This window comes from Barbus barbus (assembly GCF_936440315.1).
Source record: "Barbus barbus genome assembly, chromosome: 16".
Taxonomy (NCBI): Eukaryota; Metazoa; Chordata; class Actinopteri; order Cypriniformes; family Cyprinidae; genus Barbus; species Barbus barbus.
The window spans coordinates 17,738,831-17,762,078 of NC_136744.1; the positions used below are offsets into that span (position 1 = coordinate 17,738,831).

At 37.6% G+C, this 23,248-nt stretch overlaps 2 protein-coding genes across 4 annotated transcripts in view; one reads left to right on the forward strand and one right to left on the reverse strand.

Moving 5' to 3' along the window:
• LOC306882270 (regulating synaptic membrane exocytosis protein 1-like) overlaps nucleotides 1-11,417 on the reverse strand; it is a 78,848-nt gene extending 67,431 nt beyond the window's left edge. The window contains 2 exon segments of the mRNA XM_079436784.1: nucleotides 8,464-8,538; nucleotides 10,763-11,417. Of these exon segments, the coding sequence (XP_079292910.1) occupies nucleotides 8,464-8,538; nucleotides 10,763-10,929 (242 nt within the window). The 5' untranslated portion in view covers nucleotides 10,930-11,417.
• Nucleotides 11,418-13,016: 1,599 nt separating this feature from the next.
• asrgl1 (asparaginase and isoaspartyl peptidase 1) lies at nucleotides 13,017-22,048 on the forward strand. Of its 3 annotated transcripts, none has more exons than XM_079437624.1 (7): nucleotides 13,017-13,147; nucleotides 13,704-13,892; nucleotides 13,971-14,113; nucleotides 14,329-14,483; nucleotides 15,197-15,318; nucleotides 15,886-15,996; nucleotides 20,785-22,048. In XM_079437624.1, exons 2-7 carry the CDS (start codon nucleotides 13,706-13,708, stop codon nucleotides 20,997-20,999), a joined length of 933 nt encoding a protein of 310 aa, XP_079293750.1. In that variant the 5' UTR covers nucleotides 13,017-13,147; nucleotides 13,704-13,705; the 3' UTR covers nucleotides 21,000-22,048. The 3 variants fall into 3 exon arrangements, with proteins under 3 accessions (XP_079293750.1, XP_079293749.1, XP_079293751.1); XM_079437623.1 differs by having other exon boundaries at nucleotides 13,021-13,147; nucleotides 13,691-13,892; XM_079437625.1 differs by having other exon boundaries at nucleotides 13,035-13,080; nucleotides 13,691-13,892.
• The last annotated feature ends 1,200 nt before the right edge of the window (nucleotides 22,049-23,248 follow it).

The window sequence follows — 23,248 nt, forward strand, 5'->3', positions numbered from 1 at the left end:
TATGATGTAATAGTGTGACTAAACACCGCCTCCGCAGAGGAAGATCAATGCCTGCTTCTACATCGCTGCCTGTTTAGCCCCACCCACCGATTCACACATGTAGTGTAAATAACAAAAGAGGAGAAAGCAGGATTATGCAGAAATCAAATGATAAAAATTGCTCCAAACACAACAAGACACTGTGCATTGCCAATTTGTGGAAAAACAGTCTTCCTTCTGATCCCAACATTAGGAAAGAGTGAATTAACTTTATTTTTAATGAAGATCCAGACCACATCAGTAAGAACTCGGTCGTTTGTTCACTTCGTATTATTGCGAATTCGTTTTCAAACAAGACAATTCGACACGGGATTTTCAGAAAGATTGAAACTAAAAGACAATGCTTTGCCAACTATATTGGATCCCATAGTGATGTCGCAACACTGTCACAAAAAAGTGTAACTATTTTTATTACTTGCTCACAATTGCTTTGTCTGTTACAGATCGTTTGATGTGTACTATTTATGCGTTTTTGACCTAAATCACTGCATCGTCCATCTATGAGGAATGTACCCTGTCAAACAAACACGACTCTTAGCCAAGAGCGTTCTGATGAGGGGGGTTAAAAACAGGACAGAAAATAGCCTATTACTTCTAAATTATGTTTTTTGATGTAAGAATCTTGATAACATTATAAGGGGGTCTCAGAGAACAGTACAAAATAAAAAAAAGGCAGTTCATGACCCCTTTAAATATGTTGTGATTTAACATTTCACAAGCCATAGAAAATCAGACCAGTCAAGGATCAAATTGTCTGCTGGCACAGCAGTCCAGATTTTTACTTAACCTTTTACACATATGATAAATATAATAATTTTAAGTAACATTTTTAAACAGTATGCCTTAGCAGCATGCATTAGCATTATTGCTAATTTGGGTTCAATGTAGCTAGTGTACTGTGCGTTCACTGGTCTGTAAACTCCATTCAGCACTTTGAAAAGATGCATTTATCATCTCACTTTATCTATGTTGTTCTTTATTTTATTTATTTTTTTGTTATTTCATGCTATATTATTTGCATCAATCAAGGCATATTGTGTCATTTGCTGCCATGCTACCATTTTTCTGCTCTGTCAGGTGTTGCAGTTGCTTAATTGCTTTCCTGACTTCATACCTGGTCAGTCCTTTTAACCAAATGTCTACAAAGGCTTTGTTAATAAGCTCGGTGGTGAGTTCAAAATATGTCTTAAGCCTGAGGCTACAGTTTCCCTTATACAGGCTCCAAAAAACATACGAGTGTTCGAGACTGACAGAAAACACACCACGCAGGGTGCATCTATAAAGTCTTCATAGCTTGTGAGTGCTCCCTGGGTGCATGACACCATGGTTACAGCCCTTAAGAACAACGGGCTTCCCAGTGCTTCCACTCTGAGTCAGGTTGTCACCCAAGCCATCCCATGAGTCCAAGCTTTAACCCTGTGGGGCAGGAAGAGGACATTACGGAGAGAGCGAGTCTGTGAGCAGGAAAGAGGAGCCTCCAGGCCTCGCTAATAACATTTTCTGCTGAGAGACACATGAAGGAAAAGATGGGAGGGACATCACTGCTGCTCCACTCTGACACTCAAATATGCCTCAAGACACACGAATAAGCAGCTAAAGTTCAAGTGGAGCAATAGTTGGGCCGTTGTGTGTGTTAGAGGTACAGATCAGGCTGTTAAGGTCCTGGGCACTCATATAGACATACAAACCTTTACTTGATACCTAACCATTAAATTATATATGATTATAGGCATTGCGTTAGGAATTTGAATAAAGCTTAAAGTTCTGTGTATATCTTGCACATTTGTGCTACAGACATTAAATTGTGCATCTTCTGATGAGAAGTGTACTATCGATAGTTTTCACGTGACGTCACAAACTTATAGGAACGCCCACCTGGAGGGCAAAAGGAAGCTTTGCTCCACTGACCGCCAGTTATTTTTTAGCAGTTTGCATTAAGTAGTAATGTAGTAAAACGCAGATATTAAAAGGCGAAATTCAGGAAACACCTCATTGATGGTGTCTATTTTGTATTGGCAAGCAGATGAAGCCAGAATATAAACACAATGTGCAAAGTTTCACATTAAATGATTTCCCATAGAAAACCGTTATAAGGAAAACACTGAACCATTAAGCAGATTGCGTTCATATTCCGGCCTCATCTGTATTGTCTATGTAAATGATGTGTCATTAATATGGTGATTTCTGAATTTGATCTTTTAATTTTACTGTTTTAAGGCGCTTTAAGTGTTTTTACAACATTTTGTCGCACTATTTAATGATTGAAATATTGCCGCAGGTGCTTAATATGGATCGCAAATGGCCAAAACTTGCATTTTGTTCACATACCTTTGTTTTATTCTTTTGAGAAATGAACTAAATATTTGCGGCTGTGAAACAGATGGAAAATTAACAGTCTTGTCCTGCAGTTCTATGGCTGTTTTGCCCCCAGGTCTTCAAGCCGGTCACATAACTGAAAGCTATGAATTGGTCATTTCTGAATAATCTGATTTAAAATGTTATCTTTACGGTGGGCCATGAGTTTACGGTTGGGTTTGCTTTATGGTGGGCCATATACAAAGGGCAAAAAGAAACTCTGAACCTGAATTAAAGGAAAGAGCCAAGCCATATACTGTATGCACTGCCATTCAAAACTACGAGGTCAGTACGATTTTTTTATGTTTTTCTCTTTTGTCTCTTATGTTCATCAAGGCTGCATTTATTTGATTTAAAAAAAAACTGTAAAAAAGTAACAATGTGAAATATTACAATTTAAAAAAACTATTTTGTTATGTTTTCATATATATATATTGTATTTAATATAATTTAAAATGTAATTTATTCCTGTGATGGCAAATCTGAATTATCAGCAGTTATTACTCTTCAGTCTTCAGTGTCACACATTTCTCAGATATTATTCTAATATGCTGATTTGGTGTTCAAGAAACATTTCTTATTAATATATTTGTGGAAACTGTGCCTTAATATTTCTGTGGAAACAATTATTTTTAGGATTCCTTGATGAATATAAGTTCAAAAGAAGAGCATTTATTTTAAATGGAAATCTTTTGTAACATCAAAAATGCCTTTACTCTCGAGTTGATTGATTTAATGCATCCTTGATAAACAAAAATATCAATTTCTTTAAAAAATCATAATTAAGCATCTCAGCAGTACTGTCTAAATATCAACATTCCCAACATTCCCATCAAAGGACAAGACCAGAAGTAACTCTTGTATAATATGCAAGTAACCGTGAAAGTGACTGACTGGGCAGTAGCACATGATTGATGTGTAAAACCTACAACGGACACTCTTCAATAGCATAGCCGCTCAGACGGACTGTAAATCTCTGACAGAATCCACTCTCAGATGGAGCAGTCCCATGTGGGCTGGTGAAAATAAGCAAAGAGAGAAAAAAGAGGGAAAAACATCTGTATGCCCATCCGCGCACACAGCAGCCATGTCATTAAAACAAAACACATCTAAAAATAGACAACCCACTCTCTTCATCCAAGACATCATGGTCCTCGTAAAACCCTCCGGAATCCACACGACCCGGGCCAAAAAAATGGCCGTGGATCTGATCGCCTCACACGCTCAAGTCGACTGAACACGTCAATGACGTTACTTTCAAATCAGGCCATGCATTATCTGCTTGTGCTGTTTTTACACAAATGCATGGATGCATAAACGCACACACACACATAAACGTCTTCTCTCTGGGCGATTAAATAAAATCATTGGTGCAAAAGGAACACAGAGCCACAGCTTTTTGGCCAGCTCAGGAGTAATACTGATGATGCTTGAGGAAAGTGACACTCTGCCGAGGAAAAAAGAGAGAGAACAGTGCCTACAGAACGGCCCAAAATGCACATTCCTCCACGGGAGTGCTGTGTAACTGAAGCTCCAGGTGTTGGTGGCACACTTCACTGACTGACTGTCTGACTGACTGACTAACTGAAGACTCTGCCAATTAAAAAAAAAAAACATATGAACGACAGAAGAAGCAGACGCAGTAAAAAGACGACTCAAAGCTGACAGTTCACCACTGTTGTGGAGCTTAGTGTCTGTTTTTGTTTGCAAATTGTCTACATTTTTTTACATGACTCATTCTTCAGAAACAAACTTCTGTGGTAGTGGAGATAAGTTCACTGCCTACATAAGTAAGATCCTAACAATAAAACAAGTGATATTACTTCATATTAAGCAAGAGGATGTACAATTGCCATCTTGGCTGATAAAATGGGTGAAAACTCCAAAAGACTTTTCCCAAAGACTATTAATCAACCACACTATCACAGAGACTATATGTGTTTTTGTTTTTTTTTCCCTCAGTAAACAACCACTTAGACACCAACCTGTCGACCACCTAAACCACATATCAACGTGCTTAAATCGAATCAGAACACTTCAGTAACTGCATAGCAACATTCTGACAACCAAGTTGTACACAAATACAGAGCACACAAATATATGTGGTACTGAATTAAATATAATTATGCAAAAGTTCATTCCAGTCCTCGAACTTGATTGGCTGACTGACTGGCGTTTCAAGATTAATGATATACATTTCAACAGGGGATGTTTCATTGTCACTTCAGATAATCCTATATGGTGAGGATTTTTCTATGGTGACTCTTTTTGCAGGTTACATTGTTACACCAGTAGGTGGCGACAAGTGATTTTATTAATGAGTCACTGGAACTGTCAGCTGATTTGTTATGAGTGACATATGTTATGAGTGAGTAGGGTGAATCATTCACTCAACCCATACGTTCTAAACACTCTTCATTCAGAAATGAAATAACATAACCATCAATGTTGTGCAAGTTACTGCAACATGCAACATGCAAGTTACTCAAAATTTTAAGCACATCTTTGCCTTAAAATGCAGTCTAAATAGGCAGCTCAATTGTTTCTGGAGCAACATTATGGACTGACATTTCTAGAGACATTACCATCAACTTTCAAAAGCTCTCACAGGTCCTGCACTAGACTCGGCTTTACATTATATCCAAAACTGATCTTATAACTGAAAATACAATTCATCTGAGGATAGACAATGTTAGAAACCAAATTACTAAGAAACGAGTGGAGGTGCCAAGCAAAGAAAATATCCCGGCATGCCTACACATGCTACACACTGGCATTCCCCATGGGACAAATTCTCACAGGAGGGTTGGCTGTAACAATCATGACACATTGTTGATCTGGAAATATCAGCCAGACAGCAAGGGAAGCTTCAATCCATCTCTCCAGTCATTTAATCATCCTCCTTACAAGTTAAACATTGGTTTGGTGACATATTAAGAACAAGACATATGTGCTAAACAGCAACAGTTGTGCCAGTTTGTCCCATGCAATGCCATGAGAAGATCCAGTATGTCAGGAGAGATATTGTTGGTGTCACATAACCTAAGCTGCAGAAAAGTGCCCCCTGACCCTGCTTTGGGAAAGTCCTACTTCCCCGTGTTTGTGTGTAAACGGCTCACAATATACTCCCCAGCAATACGGCGACAGATGCCAGCTGTAATTCCCCTTACTTTTATGTGTTTCTATGTTAAAAGGTCTTACTTCCCTAGCAGGCCCATTATCCACCAAAATATTTGTGCTCTAAACAGCCTGGGTCGCTGACACCACGGCGCAAGGATGGGTGTATTATTACAGTGCATGGTGAGTGGTCCCTGTCGGCTTGACTGCATATTTTTGTGAGTTGGTGAGGAAATGAGCGTGTGTGTGTATGTGTGTGTGAGTGAGTGAGTGTGTCCTAGCACAGTTAACCAACTGGAGGAACAGATGGACTCCCCACTCTCCTTGTTGTGAAGAAATACAGCCTTCACACATACACACACACACACCTCTCAAAGCAGCATTTAACTCTAAATGGGATATGCTGACATGTTTATGTGGGCCTATTCATACATTTAATTATAATACTCAAACAACATTTGTTTAAGAGTGCTCATTATCTGATGCATAGTAAGCATTTTTTTATTAAACATGGAGAAAGTTTTGCCTCAGAGAGATGCTAACAATCTATCCAGGTACTGAAGACTGATATATAATTACATATTTTGAAATATGATACATTTTATTTCATCAGCAATATTGTTTTTATGTTTTTGGAAGCAAATATATTATATATATATATATATTTAAAAAAATATTTCTCACCTTGGGTCTCCTTTACAAAAATAATAATAATAATAATTTATAAGGTTTTCAGCATTATCTGGTAATTATGCAACAGTATAGTTTACTTTGCTTTTCTTTTACAAAAAAAAGTCAACAAATAATTTATTAGGTTTTCTGCATTATCTGGTAATTATGCAACAGTATAGTTTACTTTACTTTTCTTTTACAAAAAAAAGTCAACAAATAATTTATTAGGTTTTCTGCATTATCTGGAAATTATGCTACTACAATTTAACTTATAAATTAAAAAGTACACTTTTATAGAGATAATGATACCTTAAATCAGCAGAATTTGCAACACACAGAAAATGAAATATTCAAATTTGTATTACTGAAAGTTAGCTCTCTTGCTAACAGGCTAGCATTATGCCAATGCAGTTCAGAGTTAAACTGCATCATTCAGTTTAAGCAGCTCAGTTTGAGTAGGTCATATAAAATGTACAGCAATCAAACTCACAGCCACTCCAGCATCTGTATGCAGAGGCCTGCGAAAGACACACACGGTAATGCAGTCGGGCCACTGACTGAACAAGTGAGAGAGTAATTGAGTGGGAGCCGGAGAATTAGGAGCATGATTTTAGCACATGCCAACCCTTGAGCTCAAGCTCTTCCTTCTGAGGCATGCTTGGTGGGTGAGAGCAAATGGCTTGTTCTCCAGTGGGTGCTAATGTATGGACCAGGGCGCTATTAAAAGTCACTACTGTGTGATATGCCTGTGCATTTAATTATTTATCTATTCATGTATTCCTCCTCTTTTTAAAGGCTTTTTGTCAGTTCTTGTGTCTAAGCCAGAAGCACAGGCTAGAAGAGGAGTGGGGCTCAAGAGAATAAGATTACAATAAGAGCAACAAGAGCAAGTTTGATTTCAGCAGAATAGACCTGCCTCAAATACACCCCATCTTCTAAATCCCTTGCTCAAAAACAACATTTCTGAGCCAGAAGTCTCTGGTAGGTGTAACTGATCAAGTACATTCTGCATATGCTTATGGTGCAATGGTAATAATTGTAGGAGTCATAAACTTCTGTTGGTCTTCATTAATCCAAAATTCGATGGAAAAATCCTATTGGGTTTTTGTTGAGGGAACAAACATTTGGCTTACATCATCACTGCAGCACTTTATTGGGGTAAGTTTTTGATCAGGCTGATGACATCACAAATGACCACATCCAGGGACTCCACACAGAAACAGATGTGTTTTGGCCAACTTGCCCTATAATCCTAAACTTTTCTGATCCTCTGACCCCTCCAGAGACCATAGAAAGTGAGTGGGAGTGAAATGTTCTCAATCTGTTGATATAAACCACACCGCGGTTCTCTTATTCTTCAGCTGAGAGAACCAGGGCAATACTGGTGTGCATAAATAATTTAACATCGCATAAATATTACTCTGTCAGCACTCTAAAGCACCACCACAGGTGCCAGGATTTGTTTTCATGTTTTTGCAGGAAAAAAAATTAATGCGACTTAATTTTTTAACTTTTTTGATTTACAACACAGTGCCACTCTCAGCAATTTCAGCATGAGCCCAATGGGCAGTAAAAAAGGAAATCGGAAATAAATAAAGCAGTCATTTAAAGCATTAAAGAATGTCACAACAGCATGCACAATATGTTAGTCTCACTTTTAAACATTCTTCAACAATTTAATTCTTTACAAACAAAAAAAAATACCAGCAGAGAGCACCTCCTTGAGGTAAATCTTGACCTTTCATTCACTCTCATGTATGACTCCTACATTTTGAGGCAGTGTTGTCATCAAATATGTATGTATGTATGCATGTATGTACCAAGAGCTTCTTAAAAACCACAACAAATTCCTTGTGTGTTTGCGCACACTTGGCGAATAAAGCTGATTCTGATTCTGATTGTCTGACATTTATAGAAATCTCAGTCATGACAGTCAGAAGACAGAATGACTAATATAACAAGGCAACAACCATTAGACCAGTGGCTCTCAATCAGGGGCCAGGCAAAGTTCCAGGGGCAAAGTGTTAGAAGTAATTAAATTTACTTAAATCTTAAATACATACATATCACTCTTAAAATAAAGATATTTTGAGTTTATTTTTATTACAACAGAAGTACTAGAAGTAAAGCTGAGATAGGAGGACCTTTGAATATTGTGTTGGACAAAGGGGGGCCTTGGAGGCAAAAAGGTTGAGAACCACTGCACTATAATGTCTATCATTTATTTACAACAAACTCCAATATTAACTTACTGCATGTAAACTTGACTGAGATGTTTACCTGATGTCGTTCTGCTGAGGTGGTTTCTTGTTTCCGACCAGGTTCACCGTTTTTGCTTGTATGGGTTTCTCCTCCCTAAAAAAAAAACAAACAAAAAAAACACATTTTAGATAGTAAATCTTTTAGAAATAAATCTCAGCTCTTATGCATAAAAAAGTTTTTTTTTTTTCTTTACATAGCGTTTTCTAGTATTACCAAGCTTCACCAAACATGCATTTTCATAAAATGAAGGTTGAGTTATAAAGACAAAGCATCTCCTTTTGTAAACAATTCTGCAATATTATTTTTCAAGAACAGTTCTTCCAAAAATAAAGATTCTGTATGCAGAACACAAATGAAGATAAATGAAGTAGTACAAAAAAATCTTATTTTATATTCCACAGAAAAAAGTCAGTCATAGAGGTTTGGAATGACATAAGGATGAATGAATGATGACAGAATTTTCATTTTTGGGTGAACTATGCCTTTAAAGCTAGCACAGTATTGTTGTATTTCTCAATGCTTCAAAAGCGTTGTGAGGTTGACCTCTAGCTTCTGCTTCAGGACAGAATTTAATTTGAGAGTGAGGAACTGTCCGATTCAAACACTGATCTCATGACACACACAGTAAATGAAAATGAGAGGTTGTTTATCAGCACACTAAGTACACAGATTATGTGGTGATCCGTCTCTTCTCTCAAAGGGAAATACTGTGTAAATGAGGCTGAATTCAGTGATCATTTGACCTGTGACCTTTAACTATTCAAAAACAGTTATTTATTTCTCTTTCAGAAGAAATTAGAAACAAAAAAAATTATATACAAAGACCAAGAAATTAAATAACTACATTATTATTTCCTATGAAATAATAGGTTAAAATAAAAGGTGGGAAGTCGTGGCCTAATGGTTAGAGAGTCGGACTGGTAATCGAAAGGTTGCGGGTTCGAGTCTCCGGCCGGCAGGAATTGTAGGTGGGGGGAGTGAATGTCCAGCGCTCTCTCCACCCTCAATACCACGACTGAGGTGCCCTTGAGCAAGGCACCGAACCCACAACTGCTCCCCGGGCTGCCCACTGCTCCGGGTGTGTGTTCACGGTGTGTGTGTGTGCGTGTGGATTTGTTCACTACTCACTGCTGTGTGTGTGCACTTGGATGGGTTAAACGCAGAGCACCAATTTCGAGTATGGGTCACCATACTTGACAATACGTCACGACTTTACTTTACTTTACTTTTTTACTTTACTATGAGCAATATAGGACAAGAAGTGGTTAAGTTATTGATTGTAGCTGCTCAGTGAACCAATTTAAGATGCATAAATCTGATTTCAAATCTCAAGGTGGCCAACAACTAATGTAATATAAGCAATGATGGCTTCTAAATGGCAGGTGGACAGGAAGCCAAGAAACATCTTCACACTCATGACAACAGTACTGAAGAACCACAAATAGCCATTCAGATTAAAACTTTGTAAACCTTCCTACATGTACTTGGTGCTTATTAAGGTTGTTTTTTTCTTACTGTAAAGCTCTTAGAGTTGAATACTGTTGCTATACAAATAAATGTATTATTATTAAGAAAATATCATTAAGAGTATCTAACAAGATAAAATAAACAAAAGAAAGAAAAGAAAAGAAAAGAAAAGAAACAGATGAGGAAAATATAAAGCAATGACTGATGCTTCTACTCAAGCTGTGAGTGATGCTCACACTACAATCAGGGAAGATTTCAGTGAATGGGTTAAGGATCCTGACGATCATGATGACGAGGCACGGAAATATTGTCGTGACCAGGCAGGAATCCTGACACTGGTGGTGAATAGTGCGGAAAACGTTCTCTAACCTATTTAAAAACAAAATGCATGACGTGTCGAATAAATTAACTAATAATGTGACGTGCTGCCTGAAACTAATCCATCACACAGTGAGGTGTAAAACAGCAGGATGCATCGAGTTGTGGATATCTAGCTCTTGCATGTCGACACACCCCTCTCTCTTTAACAGCTACACCTGTGACCGGTCACCTGGCCGTTCATTACACAAGCTGGTTTCATATGGATGTGAATGAATACACAAGCGGTGCTCATCTATGAAAGGTGCCCATAAGGATGGAGAAAGTGGACATACATGGCCAGACTCACCCACACACACACACACACACACACACACAGGAGCTCAGGTGCAGGCGTACAGCCTGATGGCTTTATTAGTAGGCTGTGGCAAACAGATGCACCTACAGAAACTATCACAAGCTGTTTGCCTTTTGGTCTCCAGAAGCAGCACAAATACTACAGGCAGGCTCCCTATGAAGCGTGATGTCTTACTTGTGAATGGCCTCATCCTTTGCCTCTTCCTCCTTCTGCCGAACCATTACAGCCATGATAATTTTCCTCTCCTCCTCGGTGAGGTGACTGAGGTCCGGTAGCTCGGACATGGAGCTCTGCGCTGTGGGTGGGCGAGGGCCGCCGCGGGGCCCCACCGAGGCGGACATAATTTACCCCTGTATGATCGGTGCACAATCCCAGCTATGTAAACCGCTATTCAGGACATAGTCCGATGGCTTATCTGCGGTTGTCGCGAGCGTGGCGAACCGTTCATCGTTGCGGCGGGCACCCACGGTTGTGCTTCTCTTCCTATACGGCTTTTTCTCCTGTCTCTCTCCCCCCCACCCCCCGCCCGCCCGCCTGCCTCTCCCCTCCAGGTCCAGTTAAGGGTAGTCCATATCTGATCCGGAGGATAAGTGCGAGTCGACGAGGGGGGTCTTGCGCTTGCTGCTGAAGCCGCCTCGGAGCTCGGGCTCTCGGGAGGGATGACGGGAGCAAAGGCGGAGTCCGCACGGCGCTCTGTTTTCCGAGCTCGCGCTGCTGCTGCTGATGCTGCCGCTGTCAGGGAGACGGAATAGTCAATGGGACCGCAGCCCCTCGAGCGCGCGCACGCCTCCTCGAGACGGCCGCGCCGCGCGCACTCTCATTTGAGAATGGGGGCTCGCTGCACGCGCGCACAGCATCCCATTTTCGCTCTCCAATCACAGCGCGCTGGTGACGCGCAGATTCACCGTGCCTCACTTGCGGGTGAGATTGAGAGCAGCGCGTTGCAAGTACAAATTCAGCACGCAACAGATGAGTGGCTAAAAAATAGCCTAGATAATAATGCACTTAGAAACACAGACTTGCTGTAAATGACTAACTTCACATAGAAATGTGACCCTGGACCACAAGGGTCAATTTTTTGAAATGGAGATTTATATATTATCTGAAAGCTGAATAAATAAACTTTCCATTAATGTATGATTTGTTAGGATATGACAATATTTGGCTGAGATACAACTAGGTCTATTTGAAAATCTGGAATATGAGGGTGCAAAAAAAAAAAAAAAAAAAAAATCTAAATATTGAGACAATCGCCTTTAAAGTTGTCCAAATTAAGTTCATAGCAATGTATATTAATAATAAAAAAAATGTTTTGATATATTTAGGCTGTGGTAGGAAATTTACTAAATATCTTCTTGGAACATGAAGATATATCCTAATGATTTTTGACATACAATCGATCATTTTAACCCATAGAATGTATTGTTGGCTATTTATGACTGGTTTTATGGTCCAGGGTCATAAATTGGGACAACTGGTTAAGGGGGACACTTAAGCTTAATCATCTTTATCACTATTTCTTATCTTTAAAACAATCTTTAATTTCACACATTTGCACAAACGTGTAAATGAAAAAGGACAATACCTTCTGATGTAAAGCCTGTTAAAAGAGTGAAATGTGAGGGTAATTTGCGACTGTGATTTTATATGGAATAATAATTAATCAAATTTTCCTAAATCCTTTTCATGGAATGTCCCAGTCTGCCAAAAGTGCCTCTCTGCCATTTAAATCATTGATAGAAAGGAACAAATTTTGTACAATCATTAACTATTTAATAACCATGTAAAACATGACTGTTACAATTAGTTTAAATTTAAAATTTAGAATAACTTTTCTGAATTAAACTTGAGCTAATACAAATATTCAAGTTTTCAGTTAATAACTAACATTACATTTCAACTTAAATTATTAAGGCAGCACGTGATTTAGCTTTCCCAGTGTTGTCCAGCTTTGACAATATGCCTATACTGTATGTGATAATATTTTTAAACAACTTAATATAAACTTATAGCATAAATATGCAGGCTATACAGTAATTAAATAAACAATAGGTTTTTTTTTAATTAATGTAGGCTACTAAAATAAATTTTAAAATAACAACAATAATAATAAAAGATTTTATTTGATGGCGCCTTTCAAAACACCCAAGGACACCTTACAAAACAAAATAGAAGAAACATATCTCAATCTGTATTAAAGCGAAAAACACATTTAATCGGTGTTTTTATATGCCATATGGGATGATTTTAATCCTATCTTTTATCTCGGTATCTACGGTTTTATTAAACGGTTGCATCATGTTAGACTGGTCGCAATATAAGATCGGTGTTTTGCATGTTGTTCTTTCTCTTTTCTCCTGTCCGTTTGCATGTCCAATAATAAGCACTGGTGCAGTGGTTGAAGAGCGGACTTTTATTTTGGTATTTTCTCCGTGGCTGTAATGACGTGTGCACAGTCATATTATTTGTTGCCCCTGTTTACCCATCTACAGGTCATTTTGCTTTTAATGCACTCCTGCTATCTGTGATTTCATATTCCTGTCGTTAGTCGTTAATCTGGTGAGGAACCATTGTTAAATATCATTTTTATTGTTATGCATATGTGGACACTGCACAGAATGACAAAAACGCTGCATTTAGATTTGGTGATCCGTTGAGTGAGATTCATCTTTAACGTTACCCCTCTTCCGGGTGACTCACATAGACCACTTTATTTGATGACGGGATTCAGATGATTACAGCTTGTAAACGTAATTTGACATGACATTTTAAACTAAAGTTACTGGCATTTTAGCGGCTCATTATGCTGATGTTGTAGATTGCACCATTTGAAATACAGTACCTGTTGACCGATTTATTATGATAGTGAAGTCATTACAAACCACTGACTTTATAGCTTTATGCATCGTAAAGAATAATATTATGCGTGTTTTGCAGCTGATTTGATATCTTTAGGTCAAAGTTATAATACGGTTTAAATTATTAGGTTAAAAATGTATGTTCAAACCATCAGAACGATTGCGAGTGTGATATTGCTTTTATGTAACAATATAATTGTATTTTTTTCTCACTTTTGTCTTCTTAATATTATTCTCAATCAAGTATTTTTGGACAGCTATGCTGCCTGTAGTGGTGGTGCATGGAGGTGCTGGTCATATTCCTAAAGAAAGAGCTGATCTCTCTACTATCGGTGTAAATGAGGCAGCCAGGACTGGGTATGCCATCCTCCAGAAGGGTAGAAGTGCTATGGATGCTGTGGTTGAAGCAGTGGCCCTGATGGAGAACAACCCGAGATTCAATGCAGGTACTCATAATACACACCTAATACCTATTACTACATCCAGGGTAAGTAGAAAACTCAGGTTATGCCCATATGTCATAGGTCAGGGGTCAGTGCTAAATGTGAAGGGGGAGGTGGAGATGGATGCAATGGTAATGGACGGCAGGACTCTAGATAGTGGGGCTGTTTCAGCGGTCAGAAGAATTGCTAACCCAGTGCAACTGGCCAGGCTTGTCATGGAGAAGGTATTGTTGTAAAATGCATAACATATTCCCAAATACTGTACATAACCACCATGGGAGATATTTTAAGTAGTCACACAGTAACTAAGGAATACTAGGCTATATGCTATCAGATGCTTTTTGCATACATCGAATGCAGTCTTTAGATGATTTTACAAAACTTTGCATTTAAAATAATCAAAGTAATAATATAATTAATGTCTGTCCTTTCTCTGGAGACCAAACACTTGTGTCTGACAGCTGAAGGGGCCTCTAAGTTTGCCAGAAGCATGGGTGTACCGGAAGTGCCTGAGGAGTCATTGATCACAGACTATGCCAAGATGCGCTGGAAGAAGAACCTGCAGCCAGATGCCAACCCTGTGGAATGCCAAATGTAAAGCTTTTATGTAATGAAAACTGGTACAAAGTGCTGACATAAAGTTTTTGGCATAAGATACCTAATGTCTAGAACTTCTACTAAGAAGAAAGAGTTGCAACAATAGTTAAAGGGATAGTTTGCAATCAGTTTCTTCAGACCTGTATGACTTTTTTTCTTCTATGAAACACAAAAGATTATATATATATATATATATATATATACACACTACCGATCAAAAGTCTCTTATGCTCTAGAAGGCTGCATTATTTTAAAGAGTAAAAACAAAAGTCATATTTTGAAATATTATCACAATTTAAACGTTTTTTTTTATTTGAATATATTTTAAAATGGCATTTTTCCTGTGATGGCAAAGCTGAATTTTATTTATTCATTTTTTTCCTTTAGTTTTCTTTTTTTTCTTTATTTTATTATTATTATTATATAATGAAAGTAAGGGGTCCAGTTCTGTTTACTGTATGAAATATGCTTTATGCTCACAATAAAGCATATTTCATTAAAAAAGGACAGTGTAAAAGGAAAGTCAGTAGTTTTGCATATTCTCTGCATTAATTTTAAATGTCTAGAAATTATAACAAATGGCATGTCCCTTTTTTATGTACTTTATCTGATTTCTTTCTTTCTGATGAACTATTCCTTTGCTACCAGATTAATTAAAACATTTGTTCATGTGTGTGTTTGTAAAGCTGTTTTGTATGCATGTGTTTTAGGGGCAAGATGGGAACAGTCGGTGCAGTAGCTGTGGACAAAGACGGGAACATTGCTTGTGCCACATCCACTGGTGGAATGATAAATAAAATGGAGGGTCGTGTGGGAGATACACCGTGTGTTGGTAAATCCAAACTTGCTGCTTTGTAATGTATGTTAGGGGCCTTGATTTGATTTGCACCACAGAACTCTAGTGTTAACCTTTCAGAGGAATCAGACTATAAATGGTTTGACATATAGCTGTTTCTGTGTATTAAACTGAAATAGAAGAAAGTATTTTAACATTGAAAAATGACACAGAAAAAAACATAAGCAGTTGATATGACAGGGATTGAACTCTGACCTTTGGACATGCAAGAATGTGTGTAATTTTCAGCTGCTCATGAGAGCTTGTTGCCTGCTGAGTTAATATTCAAACCACAGATCTAATCCCAGCTCAGCACACCACATTCTCTCAGGACACATTTTAACCTGTGGGAATCACACATACACACTAGTTAATGATAGAAACAGAGCTAGGTAAACAGACTGCTGGTATTGTCGGATTTAGTGAGTAAATAAGCAAAAATGTAAAAAGAGAGCTTTTTTTTTTTTTTTTTCTTATTCTGTGAATATTATCAGGGTTTGCTGAGCTGGAGTGTGTATAGGAAAGATCTCACTCTGGATTTGTGTTTCTTCTTCCGATTCTCAGGATGTGGGGGTTATGCAGATAACAATATTGGGGCTGTCTCACCCACAGGCCATGGGGAAGCCATCATGAAGGTCACACTGTCTAGACTCATTCTCTTCCACATGGAGCAAGGCATGTGTTACGAGATCAGTTCTTATTTAACAAACAAAGCATTGTGGTCTTATTTATTTTTTTGTGAACAAAATTGCCATATTTATTACATATTATATATTTATATAATGCCATATAAACTGCAAGGACATATTAAATTGATCAAAAGTGACAGTACTATGCTACAAAAGCATTACAAAATTAGCTGTATACAAAGTGACCAACACCTGGTTTTCAACCCCTAAAATAGGTATTATTCAACATTCTGAAAATGGAGCCTCATTGAAATCCCCTTATCTCTGGGACTGAAAGATGTAGGACCTTGAAAATGAAGATTGCAAAAGACAAGTTTATTAGGAACTAGAATCTAAAATCACATTGCAATATCTTTAATACTTCTTGAGTTATAAGCATTCAAACTTTGGAAAAAGAAAATGTATGGCACTCAGACAGGTATGTTCAATGCATTTGCTTTGGCAGAAGTAAATAAGATGCATCCTTTGTTTCAACAGTAGCTTCAGACATTCCTTTTTAAAAGAAAAGAAGTATCATATTTTTGCAAATTGACCCACATTTGGTTTTTGACCACTGAAAATGTGTATATTTTAACAATTTACTCCTGGAGCCATATTGAAATTCCAATATTTCTGGAACTGAACCATTAAAAATTAAGATGCCAAAAGGAAAGTTTGTTAAGACTTAATATCCAAAAGGGCATTAAGATATCTTAATACTTTTTGAGTTACAGGCATGCAAACTGTGGAGAAAAAAACTTGAAAAGTGCTATTTCCCCATTTATGAATGGTGACCATTGGCACATAATGAAACAAAGATTGCTAAAGTCAACAGATTTTACTAACAAACCTACCAATCTCTGTAAAAATAACATTTTGATGCTGCAATCTTTCTTAAGTAATTTTCACCCCCTTGTAATTTGGCTCTGAATCTCAGGTGAAAATTTCTATTTTGACCCCCCTCTACAAAATAGTGGATTACTAAATATAATAGTGGATTAGTAAATATTCATCCATGACATTTAATATTTTGGCTTTCTTCACTATACATTTCTGTCTTTCTTCAGAAAAAAATATTTGCCGGGGAAGTTTTTGAAATTTGTTTGATTTGACACGGAATGACCCAATAGTGAAATACATTTCATGTCTTACATATTACTCCTTTTCCTAATAACACAGGTTATAATGCCTGTGTCTCAAAACAAGTGACTACCAAATGTAGTAAAATAATCCTGGAGGATTTTGGTATTAATTTTAATATATAGTACATAGTGAGCAAGGAATGAAAACATTGCTCAGAATAACTAGCAAATTGTAAGAGACAACTAGATTTGGATTGTAATTTAAAAATAGATAAAAACATGATAGATTGTAATTAAACATGTTAAATTAAAACTAGTTCCTAGAAAAAGTAACTGGAACTGTAGAGTAATAATATATAACTGAGCACGATTGCAAGAGCTTTACATCATGATGGCATCAAAATGAACCTGTCTGGGTTTATTTTGTTATAATGCCCTTCCTACAGTACATTTTACTAGACGTAATTATAATTTTAAATAAAGAAAATTAGTCTAGCCATATGACCAACTGATATCACTTTGCTTGTGTACTGTGCAATTGTACTCGGTAGTTTTAATATGGCATGGCAAATAGATATTTCGCATCTTGGACCAAAAATCAATCTGCATTGTAATACTGATTTAGAAGCAACAGGTATATTGACATGAGCTCAAATGAGCGGTTCACATGTGTTCATGATTAGCTGTGCAATCAATTCCTGGCACATTTTAGTGAATAAATAGCTTTAATTACTGCTGCTACACATTAACTGGAGATCTAGAGCCTCGTTAAGATGTTTGACCTCAAGTCTGTTTAGGTAAACATTGTTCACTTCATTGGTCTGAGTAAAAACAATTGGAGTCAGTCTCATGCAATGCGTTACGTAAAACCAATACAATGAGCAGACACATGGAAGTCTGAGGTGTAAGCTGTCTGAACAGTAAAGTGAAGATTAACTTTCCTGCACATCCTCAGAAGGACATTTCAAATAACATGGCCTGCCATTACCTAGACAGTATGTTGTGTAGTGTAAGTTAGTCTTTGTTTTCTGTTGAGATGATCTGTATGTCTGCTTTTGCCTTGTGTGGAAACACAACGGGAAGTGTTTTTGCTGAAGCAGCAGAGATCAACTATGCTACAGTTGGGCAAAAAAGTATTTAGTCAGCCACCAATTGTGCAAGTTCTCCCACTTAAAAAGATGAGAGAGGCCTGTAATTTTCATCATAGGTACACGTCAACTATGAGAGACAGAATGGGGGGAAAGAATACAGGAAATCACATTGTAGGATTTTTAAAGAATTTATTTGCAAATTATGGTGGAAAATAAGTATTTGGTCAACAACAAAAGTTCATCTCAATACTTTGTTATATACCCTTTGTTGGCAATGACAGAGGTCAAACGTAAGTCTTGACAAGGTTTTCACACACTGTTGCTGGTATTTTGGCCCATTCCTCCATGCAGATCTCCTCTAGAGCAGTGATGTTTTGGGGCTGTCGCTGGGCAACACGGACTTTCAACAACAGATTTTCTATGGGGTTGAGATCTGGAGACTGGCTAGGCCACTCCAGGACCTTGAAATGCTTCTTACGAAGCCACTCCTTCGTTGCCCGGGCGGTGTGTTTGGGATCATTGTCATGCTGAAAGACCCAGCCACGTTTCATCTTCAATGCCCTTGCTGATGGAAGGAGGTTTTCACTCAAAATCTCACAATACATGGCCCCATTCATTCTTTCCTTTACACGGATCAGTCGTCCTGGTCCCTTTGCAGAAAAACAGCCCCAAAGCATGATGTTTCCACCCCCATGCTTCACAGTAGGTATGGTGTTCTTTGGATGCAACTCAGCATTCTTTCTCCTCCAAACACGACGAGTTGAGTTTTTACCAAAAAGTTCTATTTTGGTTTCATCTGACCATATGACATTCTCCCAATCCTCTTCTGGATCATCCAAATGCTCTCTAGCAAACTTCAGACTGGCCCGGACATGTACTGGCTTAAGCAGGGGGACACGTCTGGCACTGCAGGATTTGAGTCCCTGGCGGCGTAGTGCGTTACTGATGGTAGCCTTTGTTACTTTGGTCCCAGCTCTCTGCAGGTCATTCACTAGGTCCCCCCGTGTGGTTCTGGGATTTTTGCTCACCGTTCTTGTGATCATTTTGACCCCACGGGGTGAGATCCTGTGTGGAGCCCCAGATCGAGGGAGATTATCAGTGGTCTTGTATGTCTTCCATTTTCTAATAATTGCTCCCACAGTTGATTTCTTCACACCAAGCTGCTTGCCTATTGCAGATTCAGTCTTCCCAGCCTGGTGCAGGTCTACAATTTTGTTTCTGGTGTCCTTCGACAGCTCTTTGGTCTTGGCCATAGTGGAGTTTGGAGTGTGACTGTTTGAGGTTGTGGACAGGTGTATTTTATACTGATAATGAGTTCAAACAGGTGCCATTAATACAGGTAACGAGTGGAGGACAGAGGAGCCTCTTAAAGAAGTTGTTACAGGTCTGTGAGAGCCAGAAATCTTCCTTGTTTGTAGGTGACCAAATACTCATTTTACCAAGGAATTTACCAATTCATTCATTAAAAATCCTACAATGTGATTTCCTGGATTCTTTCCACCCATTCTGTCTCTCATAGTTGAAGTGTACCTATGATGAAAATTACAGGCCTCTCTCATCTTTTTAAGTGGGAGAACTTGCACAATTGGTGGCTGACTAAATACTTTTTTGCCCAACTGTATATGTGTGTTGATATGGGCAGGGTGTTGATAAGATTTATTTGGTCTCACCTAAGATCCAATCCTTACAAACCACATAATTTAAAGGAATAGTTCAACCAAAAATTTACTCACCCTCAGGCCATCCAAGATGTAGATGAGTTTGTTTCTTCATTGAAACAAAATTGGGGAAATTTAACATAACATCAGATGCTCAACAATTGATCCCCTGCAGTGAATGGGTGCCGTCAGAATGAGAGTTTAAACAGCTAATAAAAACATCACAATAATTTACAAGTAGCTCAAGTCCATCAGTTAACGTATTGTAAAACAAATCCATCAAGATGTTTTTAACTTCAAACAGTTTCTTCCAGCTAAAACAGAAGTCCTCTATCCATAATATTGCTTTCGTCTCGTCTGAATCAGCAGAAAAATATGTTTACAAGTCATGTTTACAAGTCAAAACTGTTCTAAACAAATTTGTCTGTGGATTTTGATGTGAGAGGACAGTAGGGGATTGACGTTTTCCACTGGAAGAAGCGGTATTATGACTCATATTATGTCCAGAAGTGATGGTTTAAAGTCAAAATGCCTTAATGGTAGATTTGTTTCTTACAAACACAGCACGTTAATTGATGGACTGGAGTTGAATGTATTAATAGTGGATTATTATGATGTTTTAATCAGCTGTTTGGACTCTCATTGTGACGGCACCCATTCACTGCAGAGGATCCATTGATGAGCAAGTAATGCTAAATCTGTTCTGATGAAAAAAACAAACAAACTCATCAGCCTTGGATGGCCTGTGGGTGAGTAAATGTTTAGCAAATGACCATTTTTAGGGTGAACTATTCCTTTAAACCATTTGCTTCCTTGTTGTGCATTACATGGTCACATACATCTGGCAGAGAGATCTGGAAAGATACTACCATGTACTTGTTATTAGTACACTGTAATTTTTTTATTTTAGTAAATTGCTTACTTGTACGGTTCAGTTAAGTGTGTGTTCTTTTGTACACTCTAGGCAAGACCCCAGAGGAAGCTAGTGACCTGGCTCTTTCGTATATGAAGGAGCGAGTGGATGGTCTTGGCGGGGTGGTGGTGGTAGATCCAAAAGGGACCTGGGCAGCTCGGTTCAGCAGTTTGCAGATGTCATGGGCCGCTGCCCAGCAGGGTGAACTCCACTATGGGCTGTACCATGGCGAACACTTTGTTGAACCTCTACAAGAGAACACATAATGACCATATATATGCACACTCTCAGGCACATTTTAGTTGATTACATTTTTACAATCAGTATTTAATACAAAGGGATATGTGCATACATGCAAATCAGTGTTTGTCTAAATGACAGTAATTAAGCAATATTATACATTTTGATTATTATACATTTCTCTACACCTAACAATAAGCAAGTCTTACATAGATTGATTGACCATGTAACTACTATTACACTCCTTTTTGAGGGCGGTGTAACTGTCCTTAGTGGTAATACTGTATTTTCTCCACTAGATGGAGGTAAAAGGATGATTTTGGAATCAAGTTAATTTAATTTGTTGTAAGGTGCAGTTCACATTTAAAGGGATAGTTCACCCCAAAATGCTAATCCTGTCATCATTTACTCAAGTTGTTCCAAACCTGTTAGTTTCTTTCTTTTGTTGAGCACAAAGGAAGCCATTCTGAAGAATGTTGGAAACAAAACAGTTGATGGTAGTCATAGGTTTCCATAGTTTGAGGATAACTTCAAAATATCCTCTTGTGTGTTAGTAAATGTAGACAGAATTTTCATTTTTGGATGCACTATCCATTTAATAATAATTACAAAATTGTCAAATAAATGTTATACATATTTTGCAGCTTTGCTATAACTGTGAATATAATACTAAAGCAGTAGAGATAAAAAAAAAAATGCTGTACACGTACTGTAAATGGCACCCGTGAACCTAAGTCAAAATATCTTGGCAGACTTACCAGACTGGTTTTATAACTGATTTTGAAGAACAGAAATCATGAGTCATTCCTGAAGTAGTTCAGCGTATCATTTCCTTCTGAAAGAGAAAACAGCTTATTAAAGCACAAATTATTTTTAACCAGCAGATCATGTTGACATTTGAACAAACAATGCAGCAGTTTTATAATGGTCTATATTCTGTGAGAACGTTAGTGCCAGAAGAAACTTTGTAACATGTTTTAAGTGTGTTGTGTCATCACACCATTTAGACTGATTATGATGGCTGAACGTCTGTTGGAAGGTGAAAATGTACAGAAAAATAAACCCAAAAAATGTTGTTGTTGTGGGTCACTTATGTGCTGTTTTAAATTAACTGAAACTGATAACATAAACATATCAGTTTTCATCTACTGTATAGTGAGGTGACGTGGCCTTCAAATCTTAATGCCCGGCCCCTCATGACAGTTTAAGTACACAAGCTTCTGCTTATTGTGTCAACACACAGGCCAGCTTGCAAGTTCCAACTGTGAATTGTCTTTCTAATGATCAACAACCCAAAAAACAGTTTTTCTGCCCTCGGCGGTCAGTTTGTGTTCAAAATATTCCACACGAGAGCATGCAAAACAGCATCAGCTTTTGTCCTCTCAAAGACACAACCGACAAGTCATGACCTCTCTGTCCTTTTGTGTCTCATTTCACCCATAAATGTGCAGGAACATTTAAAAAAAAAATCATTAAATAGGTATATATCAAATAATAATACACTTACAAAATCTATTATAAAAATAAAAAATTATATTTAAAAAAAATTGAAACTCCCATAAAAATAAAGATTAGCATTTACCTCAAGGTCAGTAACCTTTGTGACATGTTGCTTTTAGATAAAGATGGTGAGTTGATGCTACAATTTTTATACCACTTTATAATATTTTTCAATATTTAGTATTTTGTTATTTTAATATTAAATCGGTTGCACTCACTCACTGTCCCTCATTTGAGTAAATAATCTATTTATGGGGAAAAAAATGGTTTTAAACCAAAAGATTAAGTGTATTTTAGTTATCTAATTGAACTGCATTTATTTTGGAGTGAATATATTAAGCCATACACAATACAATATACTAAAAAAACAAATTTACGAATATTATCTAAACAAATCTATATATACGAAATTATAAATTGGTACTAAATCAGCTGCAGGGCATTCATTTTAAATTTATATATTGCATTTAGATATTTTGCCGATACTTTTATCCAGAGTGACTTGGATATCCCTACAATATTCCTATAATGAATTGTCAGGTTTATTTATTAAAAAGCTAGGCTCGGAAACAAGCTGGATCAGAGATGAAATGCAAAGAAAATTAGTTAGGTTTTTATTATTATTATTAATCTATGTGAATTTAATCAGAATACAAAACACTTGTTTAAAATATTCAAATATAACAGCACAGCGGTCAAGGGGTCATTGAGTGAATGTAAACGCTGGCACCATCATGGATACGAGCGCTTCGCCCGCTGATTGGTCAGCACTCGA